The sequence below is a fragment of the Desmodus rotundus genome, chromosome 1, assembly GCF_022682495.2.
Source record: "Desmodus rotundus isolate HL8 chromosome 1, HLdesRot8A.1, whole genome shotgun sequence".
Lineage (NCBI taxonomy): Eukaryota > Metazoa > Chordata > Mammalia > Chiroptera > Phyllostomidae > Desmodus > Desmodus rotundus.
In genome coordinates, this window is record NC_071387.1 from 43,072,221 (window position 1) to 43,094,162 (window position 21,942).

The following is a 21,942-nucleotide window of genomic DNA, read 5'->3' on the forward strand; positions in this document are numbered from 1 at the left end:
AGCCCTATTTCTAGGTGCCAAGCAGCTCTAATGAGCCACAGTGAAATTAAGTCCACCTTGGCTGTGCTCTGCTAAATTTGTCAATGGTTCCAAAGTATTCTGCTACAAACTTCAGGTTTTATGGGTTTGCAACAAAAATAATATTTGGAAGTGGATGTCAACCAGGGGAGAGAAGCGGGTTTATACTTTGTCACTGACACATACTGCGCTTGCGGCCAGGGCCGAGCGTGGGCCAGGTGAGGTCAAGCTGCAGCTGGCCTTCGTATGCCCTCGATTTTGTGGTGAAGGGTGAAAGGAGGGAGTGAACTGGCTGGGCCACAGTTTAAAATCGCTGCCAGTTTTCTTCATATTCGTCAAGCTGCTGTCTGTCCTTGTCCTCTGCGTGCAGCTGAATGATAACATGATCACAGTTAACATGCACGCCTACTTTCATCTTAGCCGCAGGGTACTGTTTTTACCTGAGGGAGAGAGGTGTTAAATATTTCCATGTCCAGACGCGCCTGAAGTGTCGACCCCTGGACTCAACTTCAGTCCAGTGTCTGTAGTTACGACGACAGTCACTTCGCCTTCTCTAGTGAGCACTCAGTTTTTGAGTTCCTCAAAAATGAAGGGTAAACTGTTGGGTGGAAAGCAGCATGTGTGATAGAAATCAGCAGCACGATGACAGGCCCCTGATGCTGGTGTGGGAAGTGAGAAGAAAACTCTGATGCATCCACAGAGGACAGTGACGAGTGTAACGCAAGCTCTTCCGTGGCGGTGGGAGTTGAGAACAGGCACACGATTTGTCTTTTACAAAGTGTAAGAATGTAGATTCTTCTAGACCAACCCATCAAACGTTGCCTCACTGCCCGGCGTAGCGATGGGCTAATTAGATCAGAAACATCAAAACAACTCACTTGCTTCCCCGAACATCTCTTATGCAGCAAGTGTGCTGGTAATGTTCTTCTGACACCTCCCTTCTGCTTAGTTACGCCTCAGCCATCCTCCAAGACCCAATTCTACGTCCACGTGCTTTAGAAAACTCACGTGACCAGTCAGTTCAAAGGAATTTCTACCTCTTTTAATTTACAGTACTTAGTGTTCTACTCATTTGAGGTTTAGAATTCACTACTTATGCTAATTGTGTTACTGTTAAGTTTTATTTTTATTACTTTGAGTATGGCTATGTAACCTCAATTTACCAAGTCCATATGGCTCAGCTTTCTTATTTGTAAACAGGAGAATATGTGTGCCTCTGCTCTCGAGCTTCTGTGGGAATTAGGAGAGGATGTATTTACACCAGTACATACATATGCTACATTCCCATACTGTGTAGCACAGAGTACATGGTCGGTGAGATTGGCTTCTCCTCGTCCCCAGCGTGGGACTTCTCAGCGGCGCAGGCTCACTCTCACGCCTTGTTGTAGCTCCACATCTTCAAACCTAACTGGAACTCAACGCGTTGGTTGCCTTTGCTGATCTCATTTCTTTTCCCGGAAGACAGGGCATTGAATCTTCAAGGACAAGACTGCAACTCAAGCAGGGTTCAGAAACATCTACAATCCTTTGCTGGTTCTTCTTCCTTTCTTTCTCTTCTTTTTTATTTTTGCTAACCATTCAGTCCTACCTTGTGGTGTGGACTGGAGATTTTAGACAAAAGCATCTCTTAGGCACCCAGGGATACAGCTACTGTCAGTTTTATACAGGATCTCCTTAAACTGTGCAAGGCCAGCTTCGAACAGCTTTCATGTTCTCCACCAACTCGAGCCCAGCCCCTTGGGCCCTAGCCCTCGGCACCTCACTGGTGAGTGCGCAGCAGTCCACACCCGCGGGAAGTCCAGGGAAAGAGAGGCCCGGATGGCCCATAGACTGCACCAAGTACTTAGTGACTTTTTTGCAACATTTTAAGAAATGGAATCTGACATACATTTATGACCAAACCTGAACCGTTCCTTTCTAATATTGCTGTTACTTTCCACCTCCTTTCCCCGCCTCTCCTCACCCTTTCTTTCCAACTTTATTTAGCTACCTAATTCCCCTCTGCCCTTTCCTTCATATTCAGCTTCTACGTGGAAACAGAGAAGTCTCACATTACCTCGCCCTTTCAGAGATGTTTACACATGGGTATGGACAGATCAAATAAACAGGAACTTAGGTTAATTTAATAGAAAAAATAAAATATGGAATAACATTGATTTTGGCCAGTATCAATTACAACCATTCTACTATATTTTACAAAAAAACAACTGAACATTTTACACATGTACAGTATTTTTCAGTAAAAGTGGATTTGGATTTAACAATGGATCACTAATTAAAAATAAAAAGACAAAAGAGAACAGAAGGTAGGACTTTTGTCTCTAGGAGATTAGAGCATTTGTTAAGTCTCCAAACTTTGCACTATCCATTACATATATCTCATTATGAATATATATATTTATACATAATATATAACATTAACTTAGACTTCGAGAGCATTATGTTCTAGTTAATAATATCCTGTAGGTGAACGAGGCAGTAACACACTAGCAGTTAACCCAGCACCTCCACGATGTGCGCCTGCGCGGTCCGCGGGGAACAACACACCTGGGTGGGCCCCAGTGAACCTGGCTGTCCTCTTGACAGTTATTTGTCTACAAACACAGACATCACTTTTATCTTTCCCATCATAGTTTACTTTTGTGCCTCAAATATTAGGTATGGGATGCTTCAGTTAGATGGATCCTTAGCAGGCAAATCTGGTTTGCCACCTGCTTGACCTTGCTTAGGTTGTGCTCACCTTTGTCCGTTTAAAGACTGTGCCTTTAACGTGAGACTCTAGATGCCATACCCACGAGTAACTTGTTTCCTTCAGGTCAGAAGGGCCTGCACTGCTACGAAGAGGAAAACTGCTCAGCAAATCAGGTGATTCCCTAGTTACTTATGAATCATTATGTGAATCAGTATTACTACAGTGCCGATTAAGAGGGTCATTAGACTATTTACTTATTAGTCACCTTGGATTGAATGTTAACTTTGATGTCTAGGAATGAATATTTTCAATGTCGGCTTTTTACTAACTTGTTTCTTAGATGGGGAGCTTCGCACTCACCTCCCAAGTCCTTCCTAGGGTAATCTAAATTGCTATCACTCCTCTTCTCCTCTGTGAGGCCAGTGACATCTTGGAAGTAAAAATAAAGTCTGTACGATGGCTGGTCACTCCCAAAGCAAACGAGGTCACCAATGGAGCTTTCATATGGAAAGTGAGGAAACTTGTTATCAGTCTGTCCTCTCCTAAACAGAGAAACTCGGAAGTGGTAAAAAGATCTCTCAGGCTTCCTCATTTCTGACCACTGATCCCAAACAGTTTTCGCATAATTCAGTCTGCTACATTCCAGAGTGTGTTTAGGGAGTCAAGAGAATACCGGTGAAGACATTTCCAGGCAAACAGATGACCTCACGACATTCAGTATACAGGTGTGTCAGCACAGTTACAGAGGGACAGCGGAGTGGGAGAGTAACAGAACCAGGAGGGTACAATCATGCCGCCCATATTCAATTTCCAGTTTTATTTTCTGAAAATGAGAAGATGAAAAGACTTCTAATAAGCACCATTGAAAAACACTGCCCGGCCAACTTGGGCACGAGCTTAAATATTATTTAAATCATTTCCATTTCTTAAAAAATACAGGACATTTAGAAACTTTTGACTCCAGGGAGAAATTTCCTGCATCACATCCGAAATGCTTTCTGCCACAACAAATGGAATTTCTGATGGCCTTTAAAAAGTGCTAGGGGAATAATGGCAAATAGCACCAAGAGGTTGTGCAGGGTCTACAAAGTGAACACTCTGGGTTTGGGGGGAGCTGGAGCAGTCTCAGCTATTGTATGTAATTTTGCATTCTGTCCATCACCAATCTGACTAGGCAGAGCGATCCCACGTAACCAACTCTATGTAAAGTAACCCAGTCTACAATGGAAAAGCCAGTAGCAGCAAGTCCATCTGATGAAACCAGTGGAGCAGACTTCTCAAGTGAGTATAATGCCAAAACCACATATTGCATGAAGTAAATTACGTGTGGAAAGTATCTATGTTCAGCTGAGAAAAACTAAGACAAACGACACTGAGCACAACTCTGCGGGATGTCCTTAATGCCCTTAGGTCCAGTTTTCTGCCATTGCCTCCAGTGACAGACTCAAGCATGAAAAATGACTAACGCAAGAGCTTTCTGTTTCATTTTGTTCTATGTCTACTCTTGTGACTTTTTGAAAGGTGTTTTTAGGCGTCCCAAAGGGGAAACAAGCAAGTAAATGCAAAAGGAAAAAAAAATGGACCTTCAAAACCAGGGCAGGAAATCAAATCATTACTTTAACGTCAAATTTTGGCATCAAATGCTTTGGTCATACAATACTGTCTCTGTGGTTCTGGCTGTTTAGTACTAAACACCCAGTTATAAAAGGTAGGCTTGTTGTAGGTTTATTATTTTTTTTCCATTTAAGTTCTGACAAAACAGTTCACCATCTCCCTGCACAGATTTGAGAGAGGGGGGGAAAAAAAAGAGCAAGAAAGAGAGAGGTGGCTTGCTTTTTTTTTTGCTTTTTTTTTTCCTTTTTAATAATAATATGGAGTAATCTATAAGTCTACAGGAACAAAGAAATCTAGGATGGAAGCTCAGCCTTGGAATGTACATGTTTTGCAGCAGAGTTGTTGAAGAACCTTCCGCTGGCACAGATTGTTCTTTTTCACTAGCATACAGAAGCCTCCTTCCGCCCAGGACTCTTCCGTTGCTTTTCCGGGAAGTCAGCAAGGGACAGGGGGAGTTGAGGATGAGAGCAGCATGATGTACACACACGGGAGAAGGTTTTGATTGGCCAGAGAGGCAGATTGGGGGATTGGAAGAGATCATTCAGGAGCAGTCAACAAGGAGGAAATTTGGTCCACCCAAAGTGATTTCAGTCAACAGCATTGTTTTTCAAGGAGAGAGATTGCAGTCCAGCGGTAAACGTGATTGGTATCCATTTGTGAAAGGAAAAAAGATTAGAAAAAGAATAAATTAGAAATCAATAATAATATAAGCAAAGAATTTTCATTTTTAGAATTACCTGGAACAGAGAGTAACAGTCATTTACACTATATTTCATTGACTCTAAGACACTGGATTTAAGATGTACCACTATTTTAAGTACTACCAAGACAAAAATACTTCTTAGTAAATGATGACACAGTATTCACTTACCAACCTTATGCTTATTGAAAGTATTTGTTAAACTTATATAACATGTTTTGTTTCTCGGCAATAACTCTTCCTTTGAATATTGAATAACAGTTCAATTTTTGGAAGCAATTTTGAACTGTAACTGAATTCAACATAAGAAGTAGTAACCACGTGCCTCACTTGACTAGACATCTCTGTGACTGTATTTACAGTCAACGACAACTATGTCACATGAACTGGCTGGGTCAAAAGCAGTTGTAAGCTAGCATGAATTATAAGATGCATCTGATTTCAGAGATGATAAAATGTCTTAGAGTCACTGAAATATGATAGTTGAAAAAGAATAAATAGCACATCCCTAAATGCAATTGACATGTGACTTGAAAAGCCTGGTGAGCCATTAATACTCTTTTTTCCTCCTACAAATTTAGTGGTCTTTAGAATTATAATATGTAATATCTGAGACCTACATAGAATATGTAACATAAGAAAAATATAATAATACCCTGACCATCCATGAATCCATCACCCTTCAGAATGAAAGTATTTCTGATTCTCTTGGATCTGCTATATGGTTATTTTCCTTCTTCACTTCTATAAGTAAACTCTCTAAAACCTGTGGTCATCATTCCTTTTTTTAATTTTTCAGTTACAGTTGATATACAATATTAGTTCCAGGTGCATAACATACCAACTAGACATTTACATACCTTATAAAGTGATTACCCCAATAAGTCTAATACCCACCTGACACCACAGAGTTATTACAGTATTACTATATTCCCTGTGCTGTACCTTACATCCCTGTGACCATTTTTATAACTGCCAATTTGTACTTATTAATCCCTTCACCTTTTTCACCCATCCCCCCAAACCCCTCCAAATTGGCAATCATCAATTTGCTTCCTGTACCTAAGAGTTTGTTTCTTTGGTTTTTAGATTCAACATATAAATGAAATCATATGGCACTATTTTCTGTCTTCTTTCACTGAACTTAATACCCTCTAGATCTGCCTATGTTGTCACAAATAGCAGGATTCCATTCTTTCTTATGGTTGAGTAGTATTCCATTGCATGCACACACACACACACACACACCCCATATCTTCTTTATCCACCGTCTACCAATGGACACCTAGATTGCTTCCATATCTTGGCTACTGTAAATAGTGCTGTAATTAACATAGGGTGTGTATATCCTTTCAAATTAATGTTCTGCATTTCTTCAGATAAATACCCAGAAGTGGAACTGCTGCATCATATGCTAGATCTATTTTTAAGTTTTTGAGGGACCTCCATATTGTTTTCCATAAGTGGCTGCATCAATATACAATCCCACCAACAGTGCATGAAGGTTACCTTTCCCCCGCATCTTCACCAACACTTTTTTTGTTGATTTATTGATGATGGCCATTCTGACAGGTGTGAGGTGATATCTCGTTGTGGTTTTTATTTGCAGTTTCCTGAAGATTAGTGACTTTGAGCAACTTTTCATGTGTCTATTGGCCATCTGTATGTCCTCTTTGGAGAAGTGTCTATTCAGGTCCTCTACCCATTTTTTAACTATATATATATATTTTTTGGTGTTAAGTTGTATGAGTTCCGTATATGTTTTGGGTATTAACCCCTTATTGAATGTATCATTGGAAATATTCTACCAATTAGTAGGCTGTCCTTTTGTTTTTTTGATGGTTTCCTTCACTATGCAAAAGTCTTTAGTTTGATGTAGTCCCATTTGTCTATTTTTTCTTTAGTCTCCCTTGCCCGAGGAAATACAAAAAAAAGTTACTAAAAGCAGTATCAAAGACTTTCTTGCTTATGTTTTCTTCTAGGATTTTTATGGTTTGGGGTCTTATATTTAAGTATTTAATCCATTTTGAGTTTATTCTCATATATGGTGTGAGAAAGTTATCCAGTTTCATTCTTTTGCATGTGTCTAATTTTTCCAACACCATTTATTGAAGAGACTGTCTTTACCCTGTTATATATTCTTGCTGCAATAGATTAATTGACCATTGAGTTGTGGGTTTATTTCTGGGCTCTCTATTCTGTTCCATAGATTTTAAGTGTCTGTTTTTATGCCAGTACCATGCTGTTTTAATTACTATAGCCTTGTGTTATAGTTTGATATCGGGTAGTATGATAACTCCAACTTTGTTCTTTCTCAAAATTGTGGTGGCTATGTGGAGTCTTTTGTAGTTATATATATTTGTTCTAGGGCTATTCTAGTTCTTTGAAAAATGACACTGGTATTTGATAGGGATTGTACTGAATCTATAGATTGCTTTGGGTAGTATGCACATTTTTACATTGTTAATGTTTCCATTACCTCTATCTTCTTTTTTTCTTCAATGTGTTATATTTTTCTGAGGACAGGTCTTTTACTTCCTTGGTTAAATTATTCCTAAGTAGTTTATTCTTTTTGATGCAAGGGTAAATGGGATTTTCTTAATTTTTCTTTCTGATAGTTTGTTATTGGAATTAAAAATGTAACTGATTTCTGAACATTAATTTTTATATTATACTACTTTACTAAATTCATTTATTAGTTATAATAGTTTTTTAGGGTCCTATGTAGTATCATGTCCTCTGCAAATAATGACAGTTTTATTTCTCTTATCCAATTCAGATGCCTTTTATTTATTTTTTTCTGATTGCTATTGCTAAAACTCCCAATAATATGATGACTAAGAGTGGTGAAAGTGGACATCCTTGTCTTATTCTTGATCTTAAAGAAAAAGCTTTCAGGTTTTCACCACTGAGTATGATGTTACTGCTGGGTTTGTCATATATGGCTTTTATTATGTTGAGGTATATAGTCCTTCTATCTCCACTTTGCTGAGAGTTTTTATCATAATTAGATGTTGATGTGGATTTTGGCTCATGCTTCTTCCTCATCTATTGATAGGAGCATATGATTTTTATCCTTTATTTTGTATATATGGTATAAGATCTTCTCAATGTATTGCTGAATTTTGTTTGCTTATATTTGAGGATTTTTGCATCTGTGTTCATCAGGGAAATTGGTCTATAATTTTCTTTTTTTTGTAATGTCTTTGTCTGGTTTTGGAATCGGGACAATGAAAGCCTTGTAAAATGTGTATGGGAGCCCTTCCTCCTCTTCAGTTGTTTGAAAGAGTTTGCGAATAGTATGTATTACTTCTTCTTTGAATGTTTGGTAAAATTCACCCGTGATGTCATCTGGTCTAGGACTTTTGTTTGTTGTTGGGAGTTTTTTGACTACTGATGAGTTTAGTTAGTAGTGATTAGTCTGTTTCAATTTTCTGTTTCTTTTTGATTCGGTATTGGAAGAGTATATGTTTCTGGAAATTTATCCATTTTTTCCAAGTTATCTAATTTTTGGCATATAATTGTATGTAGTATTTCCTGATGATTTTGTGTGGGACTCTGTGTGCTTCCTGGACATGTATGTCCATTTTCTTCACCATGTTTGGGATGTTTTTAGTTGTTATTTCTTCAAATAGGTTTTCAGTCTGTTGCTCTCTCTCTTCTACTTCTGGTACCCCATATGATGAAAATGTTGTTATGCTTGATGTTTTCCTAGAGGCCCCTTAAACTATCCTCATTTTTTATAATCCTTTTTTATTTTTGGTTTCCTGATTGGGTATTTATGCTACCTCGTCTTCCAGGTCACTGATTTGATCCTCTGCTTCATCTAATCTGTTTATTCCCTCGAATGTATTCTTCATTGCGGGTACTGTGTTTTTCATTTCTGACAGGGGTTTTTTTTGTGGCTTCTAGCCCTTTGTGTAAGCTCTCACTGAGTTCATCTTTCATCCCCTAAGTTCACTGAGAATCCTTATAACCAGTGTTTTGAACTGTGTATCTGGTAGATTGCCTCCACTTCGTGTAGTTATTTTTCTGGAGTTGTGCCCTGTTCTTTCATTTTGGACATGTTTCTCTGTCTCCTCATTAGGCAGCCTTCATGTGTTTGTTTCTACACTTACGCAGATCAGCTACTTCTCTGGGTCTTGGCAGGATGGTCTTATGAAGTTGGTGTCCTGTGGGCTTGGTGGCACAGTCTCCTGGTTACCTGAGTCTGGTTCCCTTTGTTTGGGTTGTGTACCCTCCTAAGACTATAGTTGAGTCTTAATTGCTGTTGGCACATCAGTGGGTGGGATTGACCCTGTAGTTAATGGCTGCGAGGATTGGCCATGACTACACTGGATGAGTTGTGCGGGGGCTGATTCCACAGAGTGGGTGTTGCTTTAGTGGGGTTCTGGTGTCTGCCATGTCTGCCCTTTGGAAATGTCTTTTGAGATGCTGGTTGGGTGTTGCTATGGTATGGCTTGAAGCTGGCCACTGGGTGTGTTGGTGGTTCTGGGGCCTTCTGGGTGAGGCTTTGTTATAGACCAACTTCACTGCCTGTACCTGGCCTGAGGCCAGGTGGTAGGAGCTACAACACGATCTACAGTTGTTTACCACCTCTGCTGGGCTCCCAGGTGCCTGGGAGAGGCTATGCTGGGAACCAAGGCTGGCCGCACTAGTGTTGAGCTTGGGCCGCTTATGCTTAGCAAGAGGAAGATGGCAAGTTGTGGATGGCTGGTGCTTTTTGTGGTTTGTGGACCTTTGAAAAATTTTAGGAAAATCTGCAGTGCAATCCTGACAGGCTGCTTTTGTAGAAAAGCTGCTGAAAGAGGTTCAGTCTGGGTGTATGATTTGGGTGGGGTGGAGTCCCATGGAATCACCAGAGCAGGGCAAAGAGTGTTATCTAGGTTAACCGAGAGTTCAGATTGGGTGTCCACCTGTGCCTGGGTTGGGGGGAGGGCTCAACAGCATCTGCCAGCACTTCTACCCGCAGATAGAGCTGCCCTAACCCTCTAGCCCTTGCTCTAAAGCTAGTCAGCTTGTTTCCTTGTGTGCTCCTGATGCTTTTCGAGCTACTACCCCCGTGCTGGGGCTCAGAGCAAGTGACTTTGTGAGCTAGTGAATCTGTGATTACGTCTTTTGAGACTTACAGCATGTAGGTCTCTAGCAGCCTGTTGTCTTTCTTGGATATAGACCCCACGGCTTTTCATAGCCACATGTTATGAGGACTTCTCTCTCCTCAGGGCAGACCTCCACAGCTAAGATGTTTATCTTGAATCTTACTCGTCACACTGAGTGTGGGACCTGCGTCTCCGCCCCTCCTACCAGTCTCGATGTGGCTGCTGCTTCATATTCTTAGTTATAACAGTTCAGTTTAGATAGTCTCCAGGTGGTTCTCAATGATGGCTGTTATACAATTTAGTTGTAATTTTGATGCGGTTATGGGTGGAGATGAGCACAGTGTTACCTACTCTGCCATCTTGAGCAGAAGATCAATACTTTTTTCTTTAACTGACCTGAAAATGGACTCATCACAAATTATTGTTCCTTTTCCAATACTGCCCACAATCCTGACACTCCACTTTACCCAAGTGCCATTTGGCATAACCTACCCCATGCTTATCATAGCTTAGGAAAGGAGTTAAAGCATCACAAACCTTGAAATGACTGGCAGCAAGTGCTATGGGTAAAGATCAAGTCACAGTGGATCTCATGTCAGTTCACTTAAAAACACCTTTCTCTGTTTTCAGGTTACAAACTTAACGAAAATTCAGGCCATAATTCAGATATAGGGGAACCCTGGTTTCAAGTAAGGGTAAAGGGCACTTGCTGGTGATAATTGAAAAGTGATACCTGTGTGGTCCTGGGGATGCCGTCAACCAACCCTCTCACCCCAGTGTTGTGTGGGGAGAATCGGCTCTGGTCAGGAAAACCTCGGACACAGAGCCTAAGTGTGCCTGGCCCGCCCCTGCCAGACCCACCACACATCAGAGAAGCTACGAAGATGCAAAGTCACCTAAGATGTGCCATGGAAACGAGACCATAAGTGGTGTTCTGTCCGTGCCATTGCGTGCCCAGTTCTTTCTGAAGTCTCTCTGGGATTCCTAATAGTTGTGGAATGACCATCCGAGGTCAGTAATGTCATCCTTTTACAGATGAGGGAAGTAAGGCCCATAGAATTTCACACCTGCCCAAGGCCTGGAGCCCAGATAAGAACAGCAGCGTTCTGACTCCTGAATCCACTTTCTCCCAACTACAGCTCTGTTCTGCCTCTTGTCAGCTTCTAGAAGAGGAGCCATTCAAAGGAAGGCAAAGAATAAACCCAGGGGAATGACCCTGCCAGGTAAGATTGTTCCAAATGCATACTTATTTTCTTTCTTTATTTTCCTAACAATCCAAAGATGTTTAGAACAACAATGGTTCAAAATAATTTTTTCTACATGATTGATATGTATTGTCTGCCTAAAATATAGACGCAAAGTTTATGGCCCCCTTAATGTGAATTATAACGAGAGCTATGGTTCACAAAATGTTGGAGTCAGAATGATTTAAAGTCATTCATTGTATAGATGGGGAAACTGGAGGTAGAGAAGTGGGAACTTGGCATTTGCCAAACTGTCAGGGACATGGGGTCGTCAGAGGGTCCCAACCCTGCTGTACAGACAAACATTTGAGAAACTCCTAAGAATATTCACACTGAGACTCAACCTCAAGACCGAAATAAGCCTAGTCTTTGGGGAAGGTGTGGGGTCCTGGCATTTTGGTTGAGAACCACTGGTGCAAAGAAAGAAAAATGGACCAAAATTACCTGCTTCTGTCATTAATTCTTATCTTCATGGGCTTAATGAAGGTTCAGCTACCATTTGATTGTTCTTAAGCCAAATGATAGAGTGGCAATGAGCCGTGGCATCCCTATGTGAATTTACATTTATGCTGTTATTAAAAATGGAGTTTTTAAAGAGTTTGGAAAACATAGGATTATGTTTATATCTAATACTTAGTGCAAAAAGCAGGACACAAAATTCCATGTGTATATGGCAAAAGATGGGAAAGAAATACATGAAAAAGTAATTGGAATGGGCTATATATTGTATGATTCCAAATATGTGACATTCTGAAAATGACAAATCTATAGAAGAGTAAAAAATGAGTGGTCTTCAGAGGCTGGGGGGAGGAAAGGATGACGGGTGGAGTACAGAGGATTTTTAGGGCAGTGAAACTGTCCTGTATACACTGAAGTGGTAGCTATACATCATGATACATGTGTCCGAACCTATAGAACACGCAACACCAAGAGTGAACCTTAATGTAAACTAAAGACCTTGGGTGATAATGGTGTGCCAGTGTAGGTTCCCTGACCGAACAAACACACCACTCTGGGCTGGCTATTGATAACAAGGGAGGCTGTGCATGTGCAAGAGTTCAGGGGATATATGGGAACTCTCTGTATTTTCTGCTCAATTTTGCTGTGCATCTTCCAGTGGGACTCTAGGTGACTTATTCCTTCTTGCAATGCAAAATATCCTAAAACCAAAAAACAAACCCACTGAGAAGACGTAAGTTCAAGATGAACGAATACCAATGACCTATCAGGCATGGCCTGACTCACACCTGATAGTTCCTTTTTTAAGTGGAAATATATTATTAAGCCTTAAAGTAGAAAGACTGCACTTCGCTTAGAAGATGAAAATGAACAGTTGTACTCACCATCTTTGCAGATGGCTCCCATTTGACACATTCCTAAGTCTAGGAGATACCCACTGGGGCAGCTTGTACAGTTCTTGAACCCTGGACCATTGCATGTCAAACAGCTGGTATCACATCTATGGGGAAAATGCAGAATTTATCATCCTTTCGCACATCAGGCACCGAAAGAGCTGTGTTTACTATCAATTTCTTAATGTCTTAAGCTTAAATCTCTCTTTGAAGATGACACACAAATCTTTTATTGAAATAACTCCTAGGTTTGGCAACATTAAAGAAAACCTAGCAGATAGACAGTGTGATTTGAAAGGTTTTAAAGTCCTCCTGAGGCCAAAGAAAGATTGATAATTACATATATTTAAATATATATATATATATCAGAGATAAACTGGGTTTAAGCTGTAGGGCAGTTTCCATAGGTAAATGTTTGAACCTTATTTTATCATTAATAATTTTAAGTTTCAGAGTATTTATGAAGACAGTCAAATAAGGAACCCAGTAACCAAATGCTAGGGCTTGAGGGGCACATGCACTCACTTTTTGCAGGATTTGTATCCATTCTCTGAGGAGTGGTCGAAATAATAGCTGATGCTACAGCTGTGCACACATCTCCCATCCTCCATGAAGTAGCCCTCTGTGCAGTTAATGCACCCATCGGCGCCTGCCCCTTCAAAGCAAGACAAACTCAGGAGACAGAAACAAAACCTCAGAAGTGGCATGATGGGCTGCTTCTCACAGTTTGTGAAAATGCCATTAATATGTTGTAATTTTAAGAGTTATAATATTTGTACTTTCTCTTACATTCTTCAGAAAAAACAACACCCCCCCCTCCATTTTAAATTGAACCCATTTTCCAAGACCATCAAATCTTTTGGAAAGAGGAGGAGGTATCATTGGGGTATTTAAGTTTCTCAATGAGAGTAGGATGCTGAGGACTGACTTTCAATGAGAATCACGCATGCTTATTGGAAGAGAAGTAGACTTCTCCAGCAGCTACTGTAAAAAAATACCAAGTGAGTTTGCATGAGTGATGGTTAAAAACAGGTCAACAAAAGCTGAACCAGAGCCAGAGGAATAAACGGAAGGACTGGGGAGAAGGTACCAGCACAAGTGGCGCAGAAGCGGTGACAGGGCTGACAGTCCTGGCCATTGAAGTACTGGCCGTCCTCACAGGCGATGGAACACCGGGACCCCTGCAGGCTGAAGACACAGACACAGACTGCTGTGATCCGGTGAGGAGCAGTGGCCCCCCAGTCCCACCTGTAACAAATATAGTTCCCCCGACACCTGTGGGTTTGGCAAAGCTTTGATGCAGGGGAAATAGCCATTGTACCTTCCAGTTTTGGATGCCACAGTGCTTCACTCTAACGAAGTCTGCATCAAATGCCTGCACCCTTTGGGGACAATGCTCTGAATTGTTCGACTGGCTGACACACCTTACAACCCAGAGGTTTTAAAAAGTATTGTATTGACAAAACAATCACATTACCTAATAATATGCTTAACAATTCCCTGATATCCAGACCTGCCACACAGTACATTAAAAAGTTGTTTCATAATTAAAAATGCAGTAAGGACACACAGCAAATGAATTCAACTGAATAAGAGGGCACAACCATCCCTGCTTAAACTCTCAGGAGCAGTTTTTTTGTTTTTTAAGTGTTTCTGATTTTAGTTCTTGTTGGCCCCTACAACAGAATTTTAATATACTTTTGCCTCTATTTCTTGATTTATTTTAAATCCTAATGAATAATTTAGCACAATTACCTACCTACTCTACTGCTTTCTCTCAACTTTTCTTAATTACATTTCTATTTAGTGTTTCTAGGCATAACCCATACCATATTTTCTCTATCTAGCATACTTAGTATCTAATGAGTTTCTAGAATGTCAAATAAGAAATCTGTATTTTTTTCACTCTCCTAAATTATATCAGCTATGGTATTTTTCACAGTCTAGAGATGCATTCTTAAAATTCAAACTAAATTAATGGAATTTTCACTACTTAACATACAAACAGTGTGCCTGGAACCAGGGAGAAGGCCTTGTGACCCTAGGTCAGCACAGAGACAGTGCTAGGAGATGGCTTCTCTTTTTTGAAGCTCTTCATGTTGCTCCATTTCACGCCTTATTGGGCTTTGCCTTCGATGTGGGTCACACTGACTTTACAAAGTAAAATGTATTTCAGTAAACAAAACCAAAGTAGATGAAAGAATTCTAAACAGACCGGTTAACATTTTAATCCATTTCCTTCCAGTATTTAATGCAAAGATATTTCTCCATGTTTGTTCTTAGCCATTATTTAAAAATTTACAGGTCTTGAGGCAAAATGGTCAACCTAGAAGTCCCTAAGGAAAATACAGGGAGCCTTCATGAGGCTGATGGCAACGTAACTGAGAGTGTTCTCCATTCCTAGACGTCCTCACTTGCCGGAGAGAGCTGTCTTGAAAAAAAAACAAACAAACCACACCTCTTCCTTTTCTGTAGAGCTGGGAAAAAGGACACTGCATCAAATGGATCTTTCTGTGAGAGGACAACGGACCTACAAAACACTTATCAAAGTTTTTAAAAAGCTGCCTAGTGTTTCTAATAAAGGGCTTACCTTCTGAAATTGGTATCTATCCAGCAAGAGACAGAGGCTGCACTGTGTTCTTCTGTGATAAACTAGCTGGGTGAGACCTGCGCTGTCCTACCTGCTCGAGCACTTGTGGCTCCTAGTTTGGCTAAGGAATGGAATTTTAAATTCTAAATTTTAATTAATTTCAGCCTACATTTTACAAACTGGCACTTAACTTCAGTTATTGGCAAAATTCTAAGTAAGTTTAGAATGACTTGGCTATGTATTCAACTAAATTTTTAAAAAGATTTTATTATATTTTTAGACAGGGGAAAGGAGGGAGAAAGAGAGGGAGAGAAACATCAATGTGTGGTTGCCTCTCACACGCCCCCTACTGGGGACCTGGCCTGCAACCCAGGCATGTGCCCTGACTGGGAATCGAACTGGGGACCCCTGGGCTTGGAGCCGGCACTTAATCCATTGAGCCACACCAGCCAGGGCTATTCAACTAAATTTTATAAAATATAAATACAGATCAAAAAATTATTGTCTGAATTGAGATGTAGTTTAGGTGTAAAATACATACCAGATTTCCAAGACTTGGTACAACAACAACAAAAGAACGTAAAATATCTCACTAAGAGTCTTTTATATGAATTACATGTTGAAATGATAATATTTTATCAGAATGTCATCTGTACCTTTTTAACTTCTTTTGATGTGGGTACTGGCATAGTTAAAATTAACACATGCGGCTCTCATTTCTATCGGAGACTACTGGTTAACTTATTTTATAAAATGTTCCCTAGGAAATATAGAAAATAATCTTAAATGATCTTTTATTTCTCATGGACCAATTGTGTGTCAGATGAGTGCTTTGTAAATGTTATCGTGGTTAATCCTTATCATAACCCAGAACACAGGGGGATCACCATCTTACAGAAGAGAAAATTGAAGCTCAGAGTAGCCTAAGTGCCTTGGCCAATGCCACACAGCTGATAATAAACAGCGGAGGCAGATTTGAGTCCACATCTATCTTTTTTCTTATTATACCAATCTGCTGCTTCTCCAAAAAAATTAGGCTGACTAGACCGGTATTTGTCGACTCTTGAGATGAAAGGCGCTAAGCAAACTAACACTGAATGCACTTATGAAAAATAAAGCCACAGGTAGTTAATCAATCTAAATAAAAATGATGTTGCTGTATTACTAATGTGAAGAATTACTTGCCTGGACCTTGCTTATTTCACCTCTAATCAAAGGTAGAAGTAGAGGCACCATCAGCACTTAAAAGGGATCAAGTGCCCCAGAACTCTAGTGCTTTGTAAAGCCAGAGTCCAACTCCTCACTCAGCGTAGGATGGATTGCGCTTCTCTAATCAAGAGAGACTACATAATTCTTTTGAGCTGCATTGTCTTTCTCTCACGGAATCTATCAACTACAGTAAGACCTCACTTATTGTTGCAAATAGGTTCTGTGACTCGAAGCAAAGCGATGTATAACAAAACCAATTTTACCACAGGCTAATTGGTGTAAGTAAGAGTTATTGGGGCACCTGCTGTATCCGGCTTTAGCCACGACCAAGTCATCCATCTAAGGAAAATACCTCTAGACGTTAAATCTACATGCAGAGGGTAGCATAATGGAGCCAAGCCTGAGGCTCTGAAGATAAGAGAATGATTGGCTATATGGAGAGAAATAATAAAGATAAGGGGCGAGTTTCTGACCATCAGAGGATTGAATCAGGGGCGTTAAATATAACTCATCGGTATTACCTTCACAGCAGTCCTTGACCGGTGCACTGCCAGTTAAAGAGCATGAAGCGAGCCTCTCAAATGGCCATTTTTATTTGCTCGTGTCTGAGCCATCTTTCGAAAGAGAATTTTATTTGGTTTATAAACCTTCGTTAACCAAGATGGCATCCATTTTTTCACGGATGATGGTAGAGATGATGCCAATAGCAATCAAGTGTTTGAACGGGAGTCAAACCCAGGGGGGCGGTGCGAGGGTTGTGTCTACGAGAAGCTGCCTGGGCCACACATGTGACTTATCCAGTCCTTCACTGTCTTACCTCAGCCCATCCCTGCATTCAGTACAGTTGTGGGATTCAGTACATGTCTTGCAATTTTCACTGCATTTCCGACAAAGGTTTTTCTCTGTTAAAAAAAAAAAAAAAGTAACAAGGTTGTAAAATCATTTGGTCAACTGGATTCCATAAAAGTTTGTGAAGCCGTTCCAACGTTTGCTCATAACGTCTACCGTAGCACACATGGCCTTGGGCAGAAACTGCAGGAAACGCCCCACAGTCAACGCTGGCGATCGCTTCTCAGCAAAGCAAATACAGGTAGGAACTGCAGCATGGGCAAAGACCTGAGAGCTACCTACCATCTTTCAGGCAAGGGAACTGCAGCCCACTTAATTCCTAGCTGAATAGTTTATTGGCCATTCCCTCCCCCTTGCATTCTCTCTTGCAAGCAGGGTTTCCTAGCCTCCAGCAATGAAAATCCCACCAGTGTAGCTGGGGCAATGCTGCTATGTCAGGGCTGAGAAGCAATGCCTGTGGCTGTGGAGAGGAATGACAGACCCCCTGCGCTCACGGCTCTGGGGTCTCCTCCAAGGAGCTCTGCTGTAAAAGGAAACCCACATTTAAGAATGCAAGGTAAGGGTGGTGTGGGGGGGGGTGGAAACAGGAGGGAGGTGGGGAGGGCTTGGGGTTAGGCTGGGGTGGGGGGAAAAGGCAGAGAACTATACCTGAATAATGATAAAATTAGAGGAAAAAAAAAGAATGCAAGGTAAGGGTTATTTCTTTCATTGTCTAGAATAGTGTCTTGTGCTTACTTTATAGTGGCTGTGAAATTGATGTAAATATTATATTTCAGTAATATCTGTTTTCTGGAGATAGCAATGTATTTGACTGAACAAATGTATTGTAAATACTGGCTTTCCTGTGTAATACCAAACACAGGTCCCCCATTAGGAAAAAAATGGCAAATGCATAACTGCCCTATGGTGAAAAATGGTGATTTGTTAAGTAAGGACTTTTAGGAGAAATTTTTCTGGAGAGTTGATACCTTCTCTAAGATATAAGTACATTATAACCATATGTATGTATAGAATTGACTGTTCATAGGCTTCTCCTCTTCTTATCTGTACTCAAAATGTTGGGGTTCTTCAGGTTCCACAGAGAAACACTGCTTTAACGATCCCTGTAAGGACCTCCTGGGGGTCCATCTTCTTTCTCAAGCCTGAGCCCCTCCACTTGAAATATTAAGTCATTTACAACCTTCTGGTAATTACCACCCTGCACTGTGTCACTGAGAATACTGAACAGAGCATGGGACCTGGACTTGCTCTCTGCTTTTAGCATTTCCTGTGGGCAAGTTCAGGGTCTTTCTTCTTCCACTTATGAGACATTAAATGCATGTTAGAATGATGCCTACATCTCAGCTTGTCTTACAGACTTAATGAAATTATTCAATGGAACTGTATGAAATTTAAAGCACTGTAAATGCGCTAGCAGTAATTGTTAGGAGCCACGATCACATGTGATCACTAAGTTGTACGTAAGTGGGCAACTGAAAGAGGAAGCTGTCACAAAAGGCAGTTTCAGTGGAGAGAGATGCACAGACCACTCTTATCAGCTAAGTGATTGAACAGCTGTCCTTACTTATTCTCCTGCCAGGTTCTGGAAGAACTGACTCATCTCGATCCTGCCATACACCACATAGAACAAAATTTCTTCTTCCAGGTCTAGCTTCCTTAGTAGCATTCTGAATCTCCGCCCCCCCCCACCCCAAAGGAGTACCTCTTACTTCTGTGGATCTCTTATTCCCCCTCCACACTCCCACTTTCTCCTTTCTCCATTACGTCACAGCTCACGTTCCAAAGCCTGGAAACAAGAAGCACTGCAGGGGAATCCCCACCATTGCTCCAAATGCTAAGCTCTCCCGGCTTCACCCATCCACCACACAGAGAAATGTCTGCCTTTGAATCAAGGGAGAATTTGACTTGTTAGAAAGCCAGAGTATTCACTTCAGAATTCGTGCCTGATTTTTAAAAACACAACTCTTGTGCCTTTACACTGGGTTTTCTTTTCTCTCAGGTTGTGCAGAAACGTGACGCTTTAGTTCATCATACACAATGGTGTGGTTCTCTTGTTCAGACAAATGACCGAGAATTCTGAAATACAGCAAAATTCTGCAGCCCTTTCAGGGGTGTTCCAGAGCGCCAACAGACAGGCATGCCCAGGGACTACTGAATTTTCTAGACCATGTCCTTTTCTCTGTTTACTAATGATGGTTCATCAGTCCCCAAACTCTGTGAAGTGCATGGTAAGATTTTTCTTTGGTAAACTTGCAAATGCTGTATGTCCATTGAAAAAAACCCCAAAATTCTAGTATTGATTACCACACTGGAAATTAGTCTCCAACTCGGCAAATGGACTTAATTTTGCCTTCTCTAGTGGACTAAATCCCTGATAGTCTCTAAACCATTTGTCACCTTGCAGGTTCCCTCACTGGTGGGTTAAGTAAGTCTTTGGCATGTGGTCATTCTACATGTACATGAGGTCATGTTTTCAGACTCTTCAAAAAACGTACTTTGATGGTACACAGCCTGGTTCCTTTGGTTAGTGTGCAGAAAAGAACAGGCCTGGTCGCTGCCTTCTCTAAGTCTGCTTGTAAGGGCGGGAACTTGGATTTCAGGAGGCTCTCCACCATCCTAACAGATAAGAGTGGCTCATGATGCCTAAACTGTTTATGTAAACAGTACGGTTTACACCGAACACCTGCTTTCCTTCCAGGAGTCCGGGGTTTGGGCGAGGGCTGGGCACAGGGTGCCTTCGTGACCACACGGCAGTAACAGCCTCCGGCACTGAGTCCCTAAGGAGGCTCCCTGTGGACTACATTTCATACGTGGTCACAAACTGTTGCTGGGGAAACTAAATGTATTCTTTGTTGACTCCACGGGGAGAAAAGTCTTGGAAGCTTAGGCCTAGCTTCCAATGGACTTTGTCCCATGAGCCTTTTCCCTTTGCTGATTTGACTTTGTAGCCTTTTCTGTAGTTAATCATAACTGACTACAGAAGCACAACTATACGGTAAGTCCTAGCAAGTCCCTAAATCTGGGAACGGGCTTGAAGACCCCTGGACACAGTTAGCGACGGGCCTTTATACATGCACTCTTTGCAAAACAATTCTAAATTGTTCTTTAAAAAAAAGAAGATGACTAGATCTGGGTTGATATCAAGCAAGGGGTAGATTTCATGGAGGAGGAATATTCCTCCCCAGGCCACTCAAATGAAAACCTTACATTTGTTCCCTAAAACCCAGACATGTGAAAGCAACTCACTGGTGTCCTGGTACGATCCGTCAGGGCAGTGGGTAACACAGCTGTTGGTTTCCTCACTCAGGAAGTGTCCGTGTTTACAGGACAGGCACTGGTCACCGTGGCTGCCAAAGCAGGCCTCGCAGTTGGGTGCGCACTTCCTGCATCGCTTCTTGTCGGCATGGTAGTGGCCAGGGGGGCAGCTGGAGACACAGATCCTGCGTGGTGGCACGTAGGAAAGAAGGAGGGCGGTGTCAGCCACGACCCAGTCTTCAGCATTCTCTTGGAGCGCAGAGCAAGTAGCCACCCTCGGTCCCCAAACCCTTTTTAAACCAGGATGTAACACCACAGGCAAACGGCCAAATTCTGTTGGTTAAAGCTTTTTCCTGTGCAGGTTGCTGATACAGCAATGCAGTTATGCTATACCAAGCCCACCAAGTAAGGTGTGTCTCGATCCAAACCACCTTCCAGTTCGGTTCTAGCTCTTTAAACGGGACAGTGGTTAGAGACTGAGTCTTAAGGGGAAGTAGTGAGAACCATGATTTTATACAAAAAGGTCACTAATAAGGGGTTACTTCTGTTTTTGTGTTTGTCATATCGATTGTGTGTGTGTGCATGGTGGTGGTGGTTATATGCTGTTATCTAAATTAATATAAATATATTTGAATTTCTGTTTACGATAAACAAGGAAGTTAATTTTTCAAAAAAGTTTAATGGAAGGACAAAGCTTTATTCATTTAACAAATATTTACTAAGTACCCATTAAATGGCAGGCATTTTGCTAGTAGGTCTAGGAGATCATAGAGGTGCTGAGTAGCCAAGGGCCTCTCCTTTAAGGAATTTAAATTCCAGCGGGGTTGTAAACAGGACTTGGAACGTGCCTGTGTCTGTCCAGTGACTGGAGTGTGAAGTCACCACAAGCCAGCTCCCTATAGCGAGTTTTCACCTGAAGGGGGAGGGAGGAGGTGGCAGGGGTGTGAGTCACGGCTGGACAGCATGGCCTCTGTTGGGACAGTCATTGTTTCATGGCCCTGCCCTTAGGGATCTGCACAGCTCGAGGCAGAAGCCAGGGGCATAGGGTCAGAGTAGGTTGGTCTCGGTGCCCAGAGCAGGAAAGCGAGGAGGAGCAGGGACCAGCACCTTTGCACATTGAGGCCTGCACCTGGGAGAATGTGGGGAAGCATCTGTTCAGCCCACACGCCACACTGCCACACAGGGAAAATGCAGCTGCCGCGCCATCAAACATCAGCAGGGTGGAAAAGAATGGAGGGGAAGAGCAGGCACTTGCATACCTAGTCCCTCCCCAGCACCCTTCCAAAGGTGAGAAAAGACATTTGCAGGTTTCACAGCATG

The 21,942-nt window shown here is 41.5% G+C and overlaps 1 protein-coding gene across 5 annotated transcripts in view; it reads right to left on the bottom strand.

The window, feature by feature from the left end:
• The window catches only part of PCSK5 (proprotein convertase subtilisin/kexin type 5), a 421,805-nt gene that overhangs the window by 129,510 nt on the left and 270,353 nt on the right, over nt 1–21,942 (bottom strand). For 2 of the 5 annotated variants that reach the window (XM_045191544.2, XM_045191524.2), the window contains exons 16-20: nt 20,614–20,807; nt 17,336–17,420; nt 13,810–13,907; nt 13,245–13,374; nt 12,711–12,826 (exon numbers count right to left, since the gene is read on the bottom strand). In XM_045191544.2, coding sequence (XP_045047479.2) covers nt 12,711–12,826; nt 13,245–13,374; nt 13,810–13,907; nt 17,336–17,420; nt 20,614–20,807 — 623 coding nt within the window. Of the gene's footprint in view, nt 1–2,119; nt 4,747–12,710; nt 12,827–13,244; nt 13,375–13,809; nt 13,908–17,335; nt 17,421–20,613; nt 20,808–21,942 lie in introns of those variants that run through there. The other 3 variants (XM_024554727.3, XM_045191536.2, XM_053923627.2) reach the window with 3 other exon arrangements.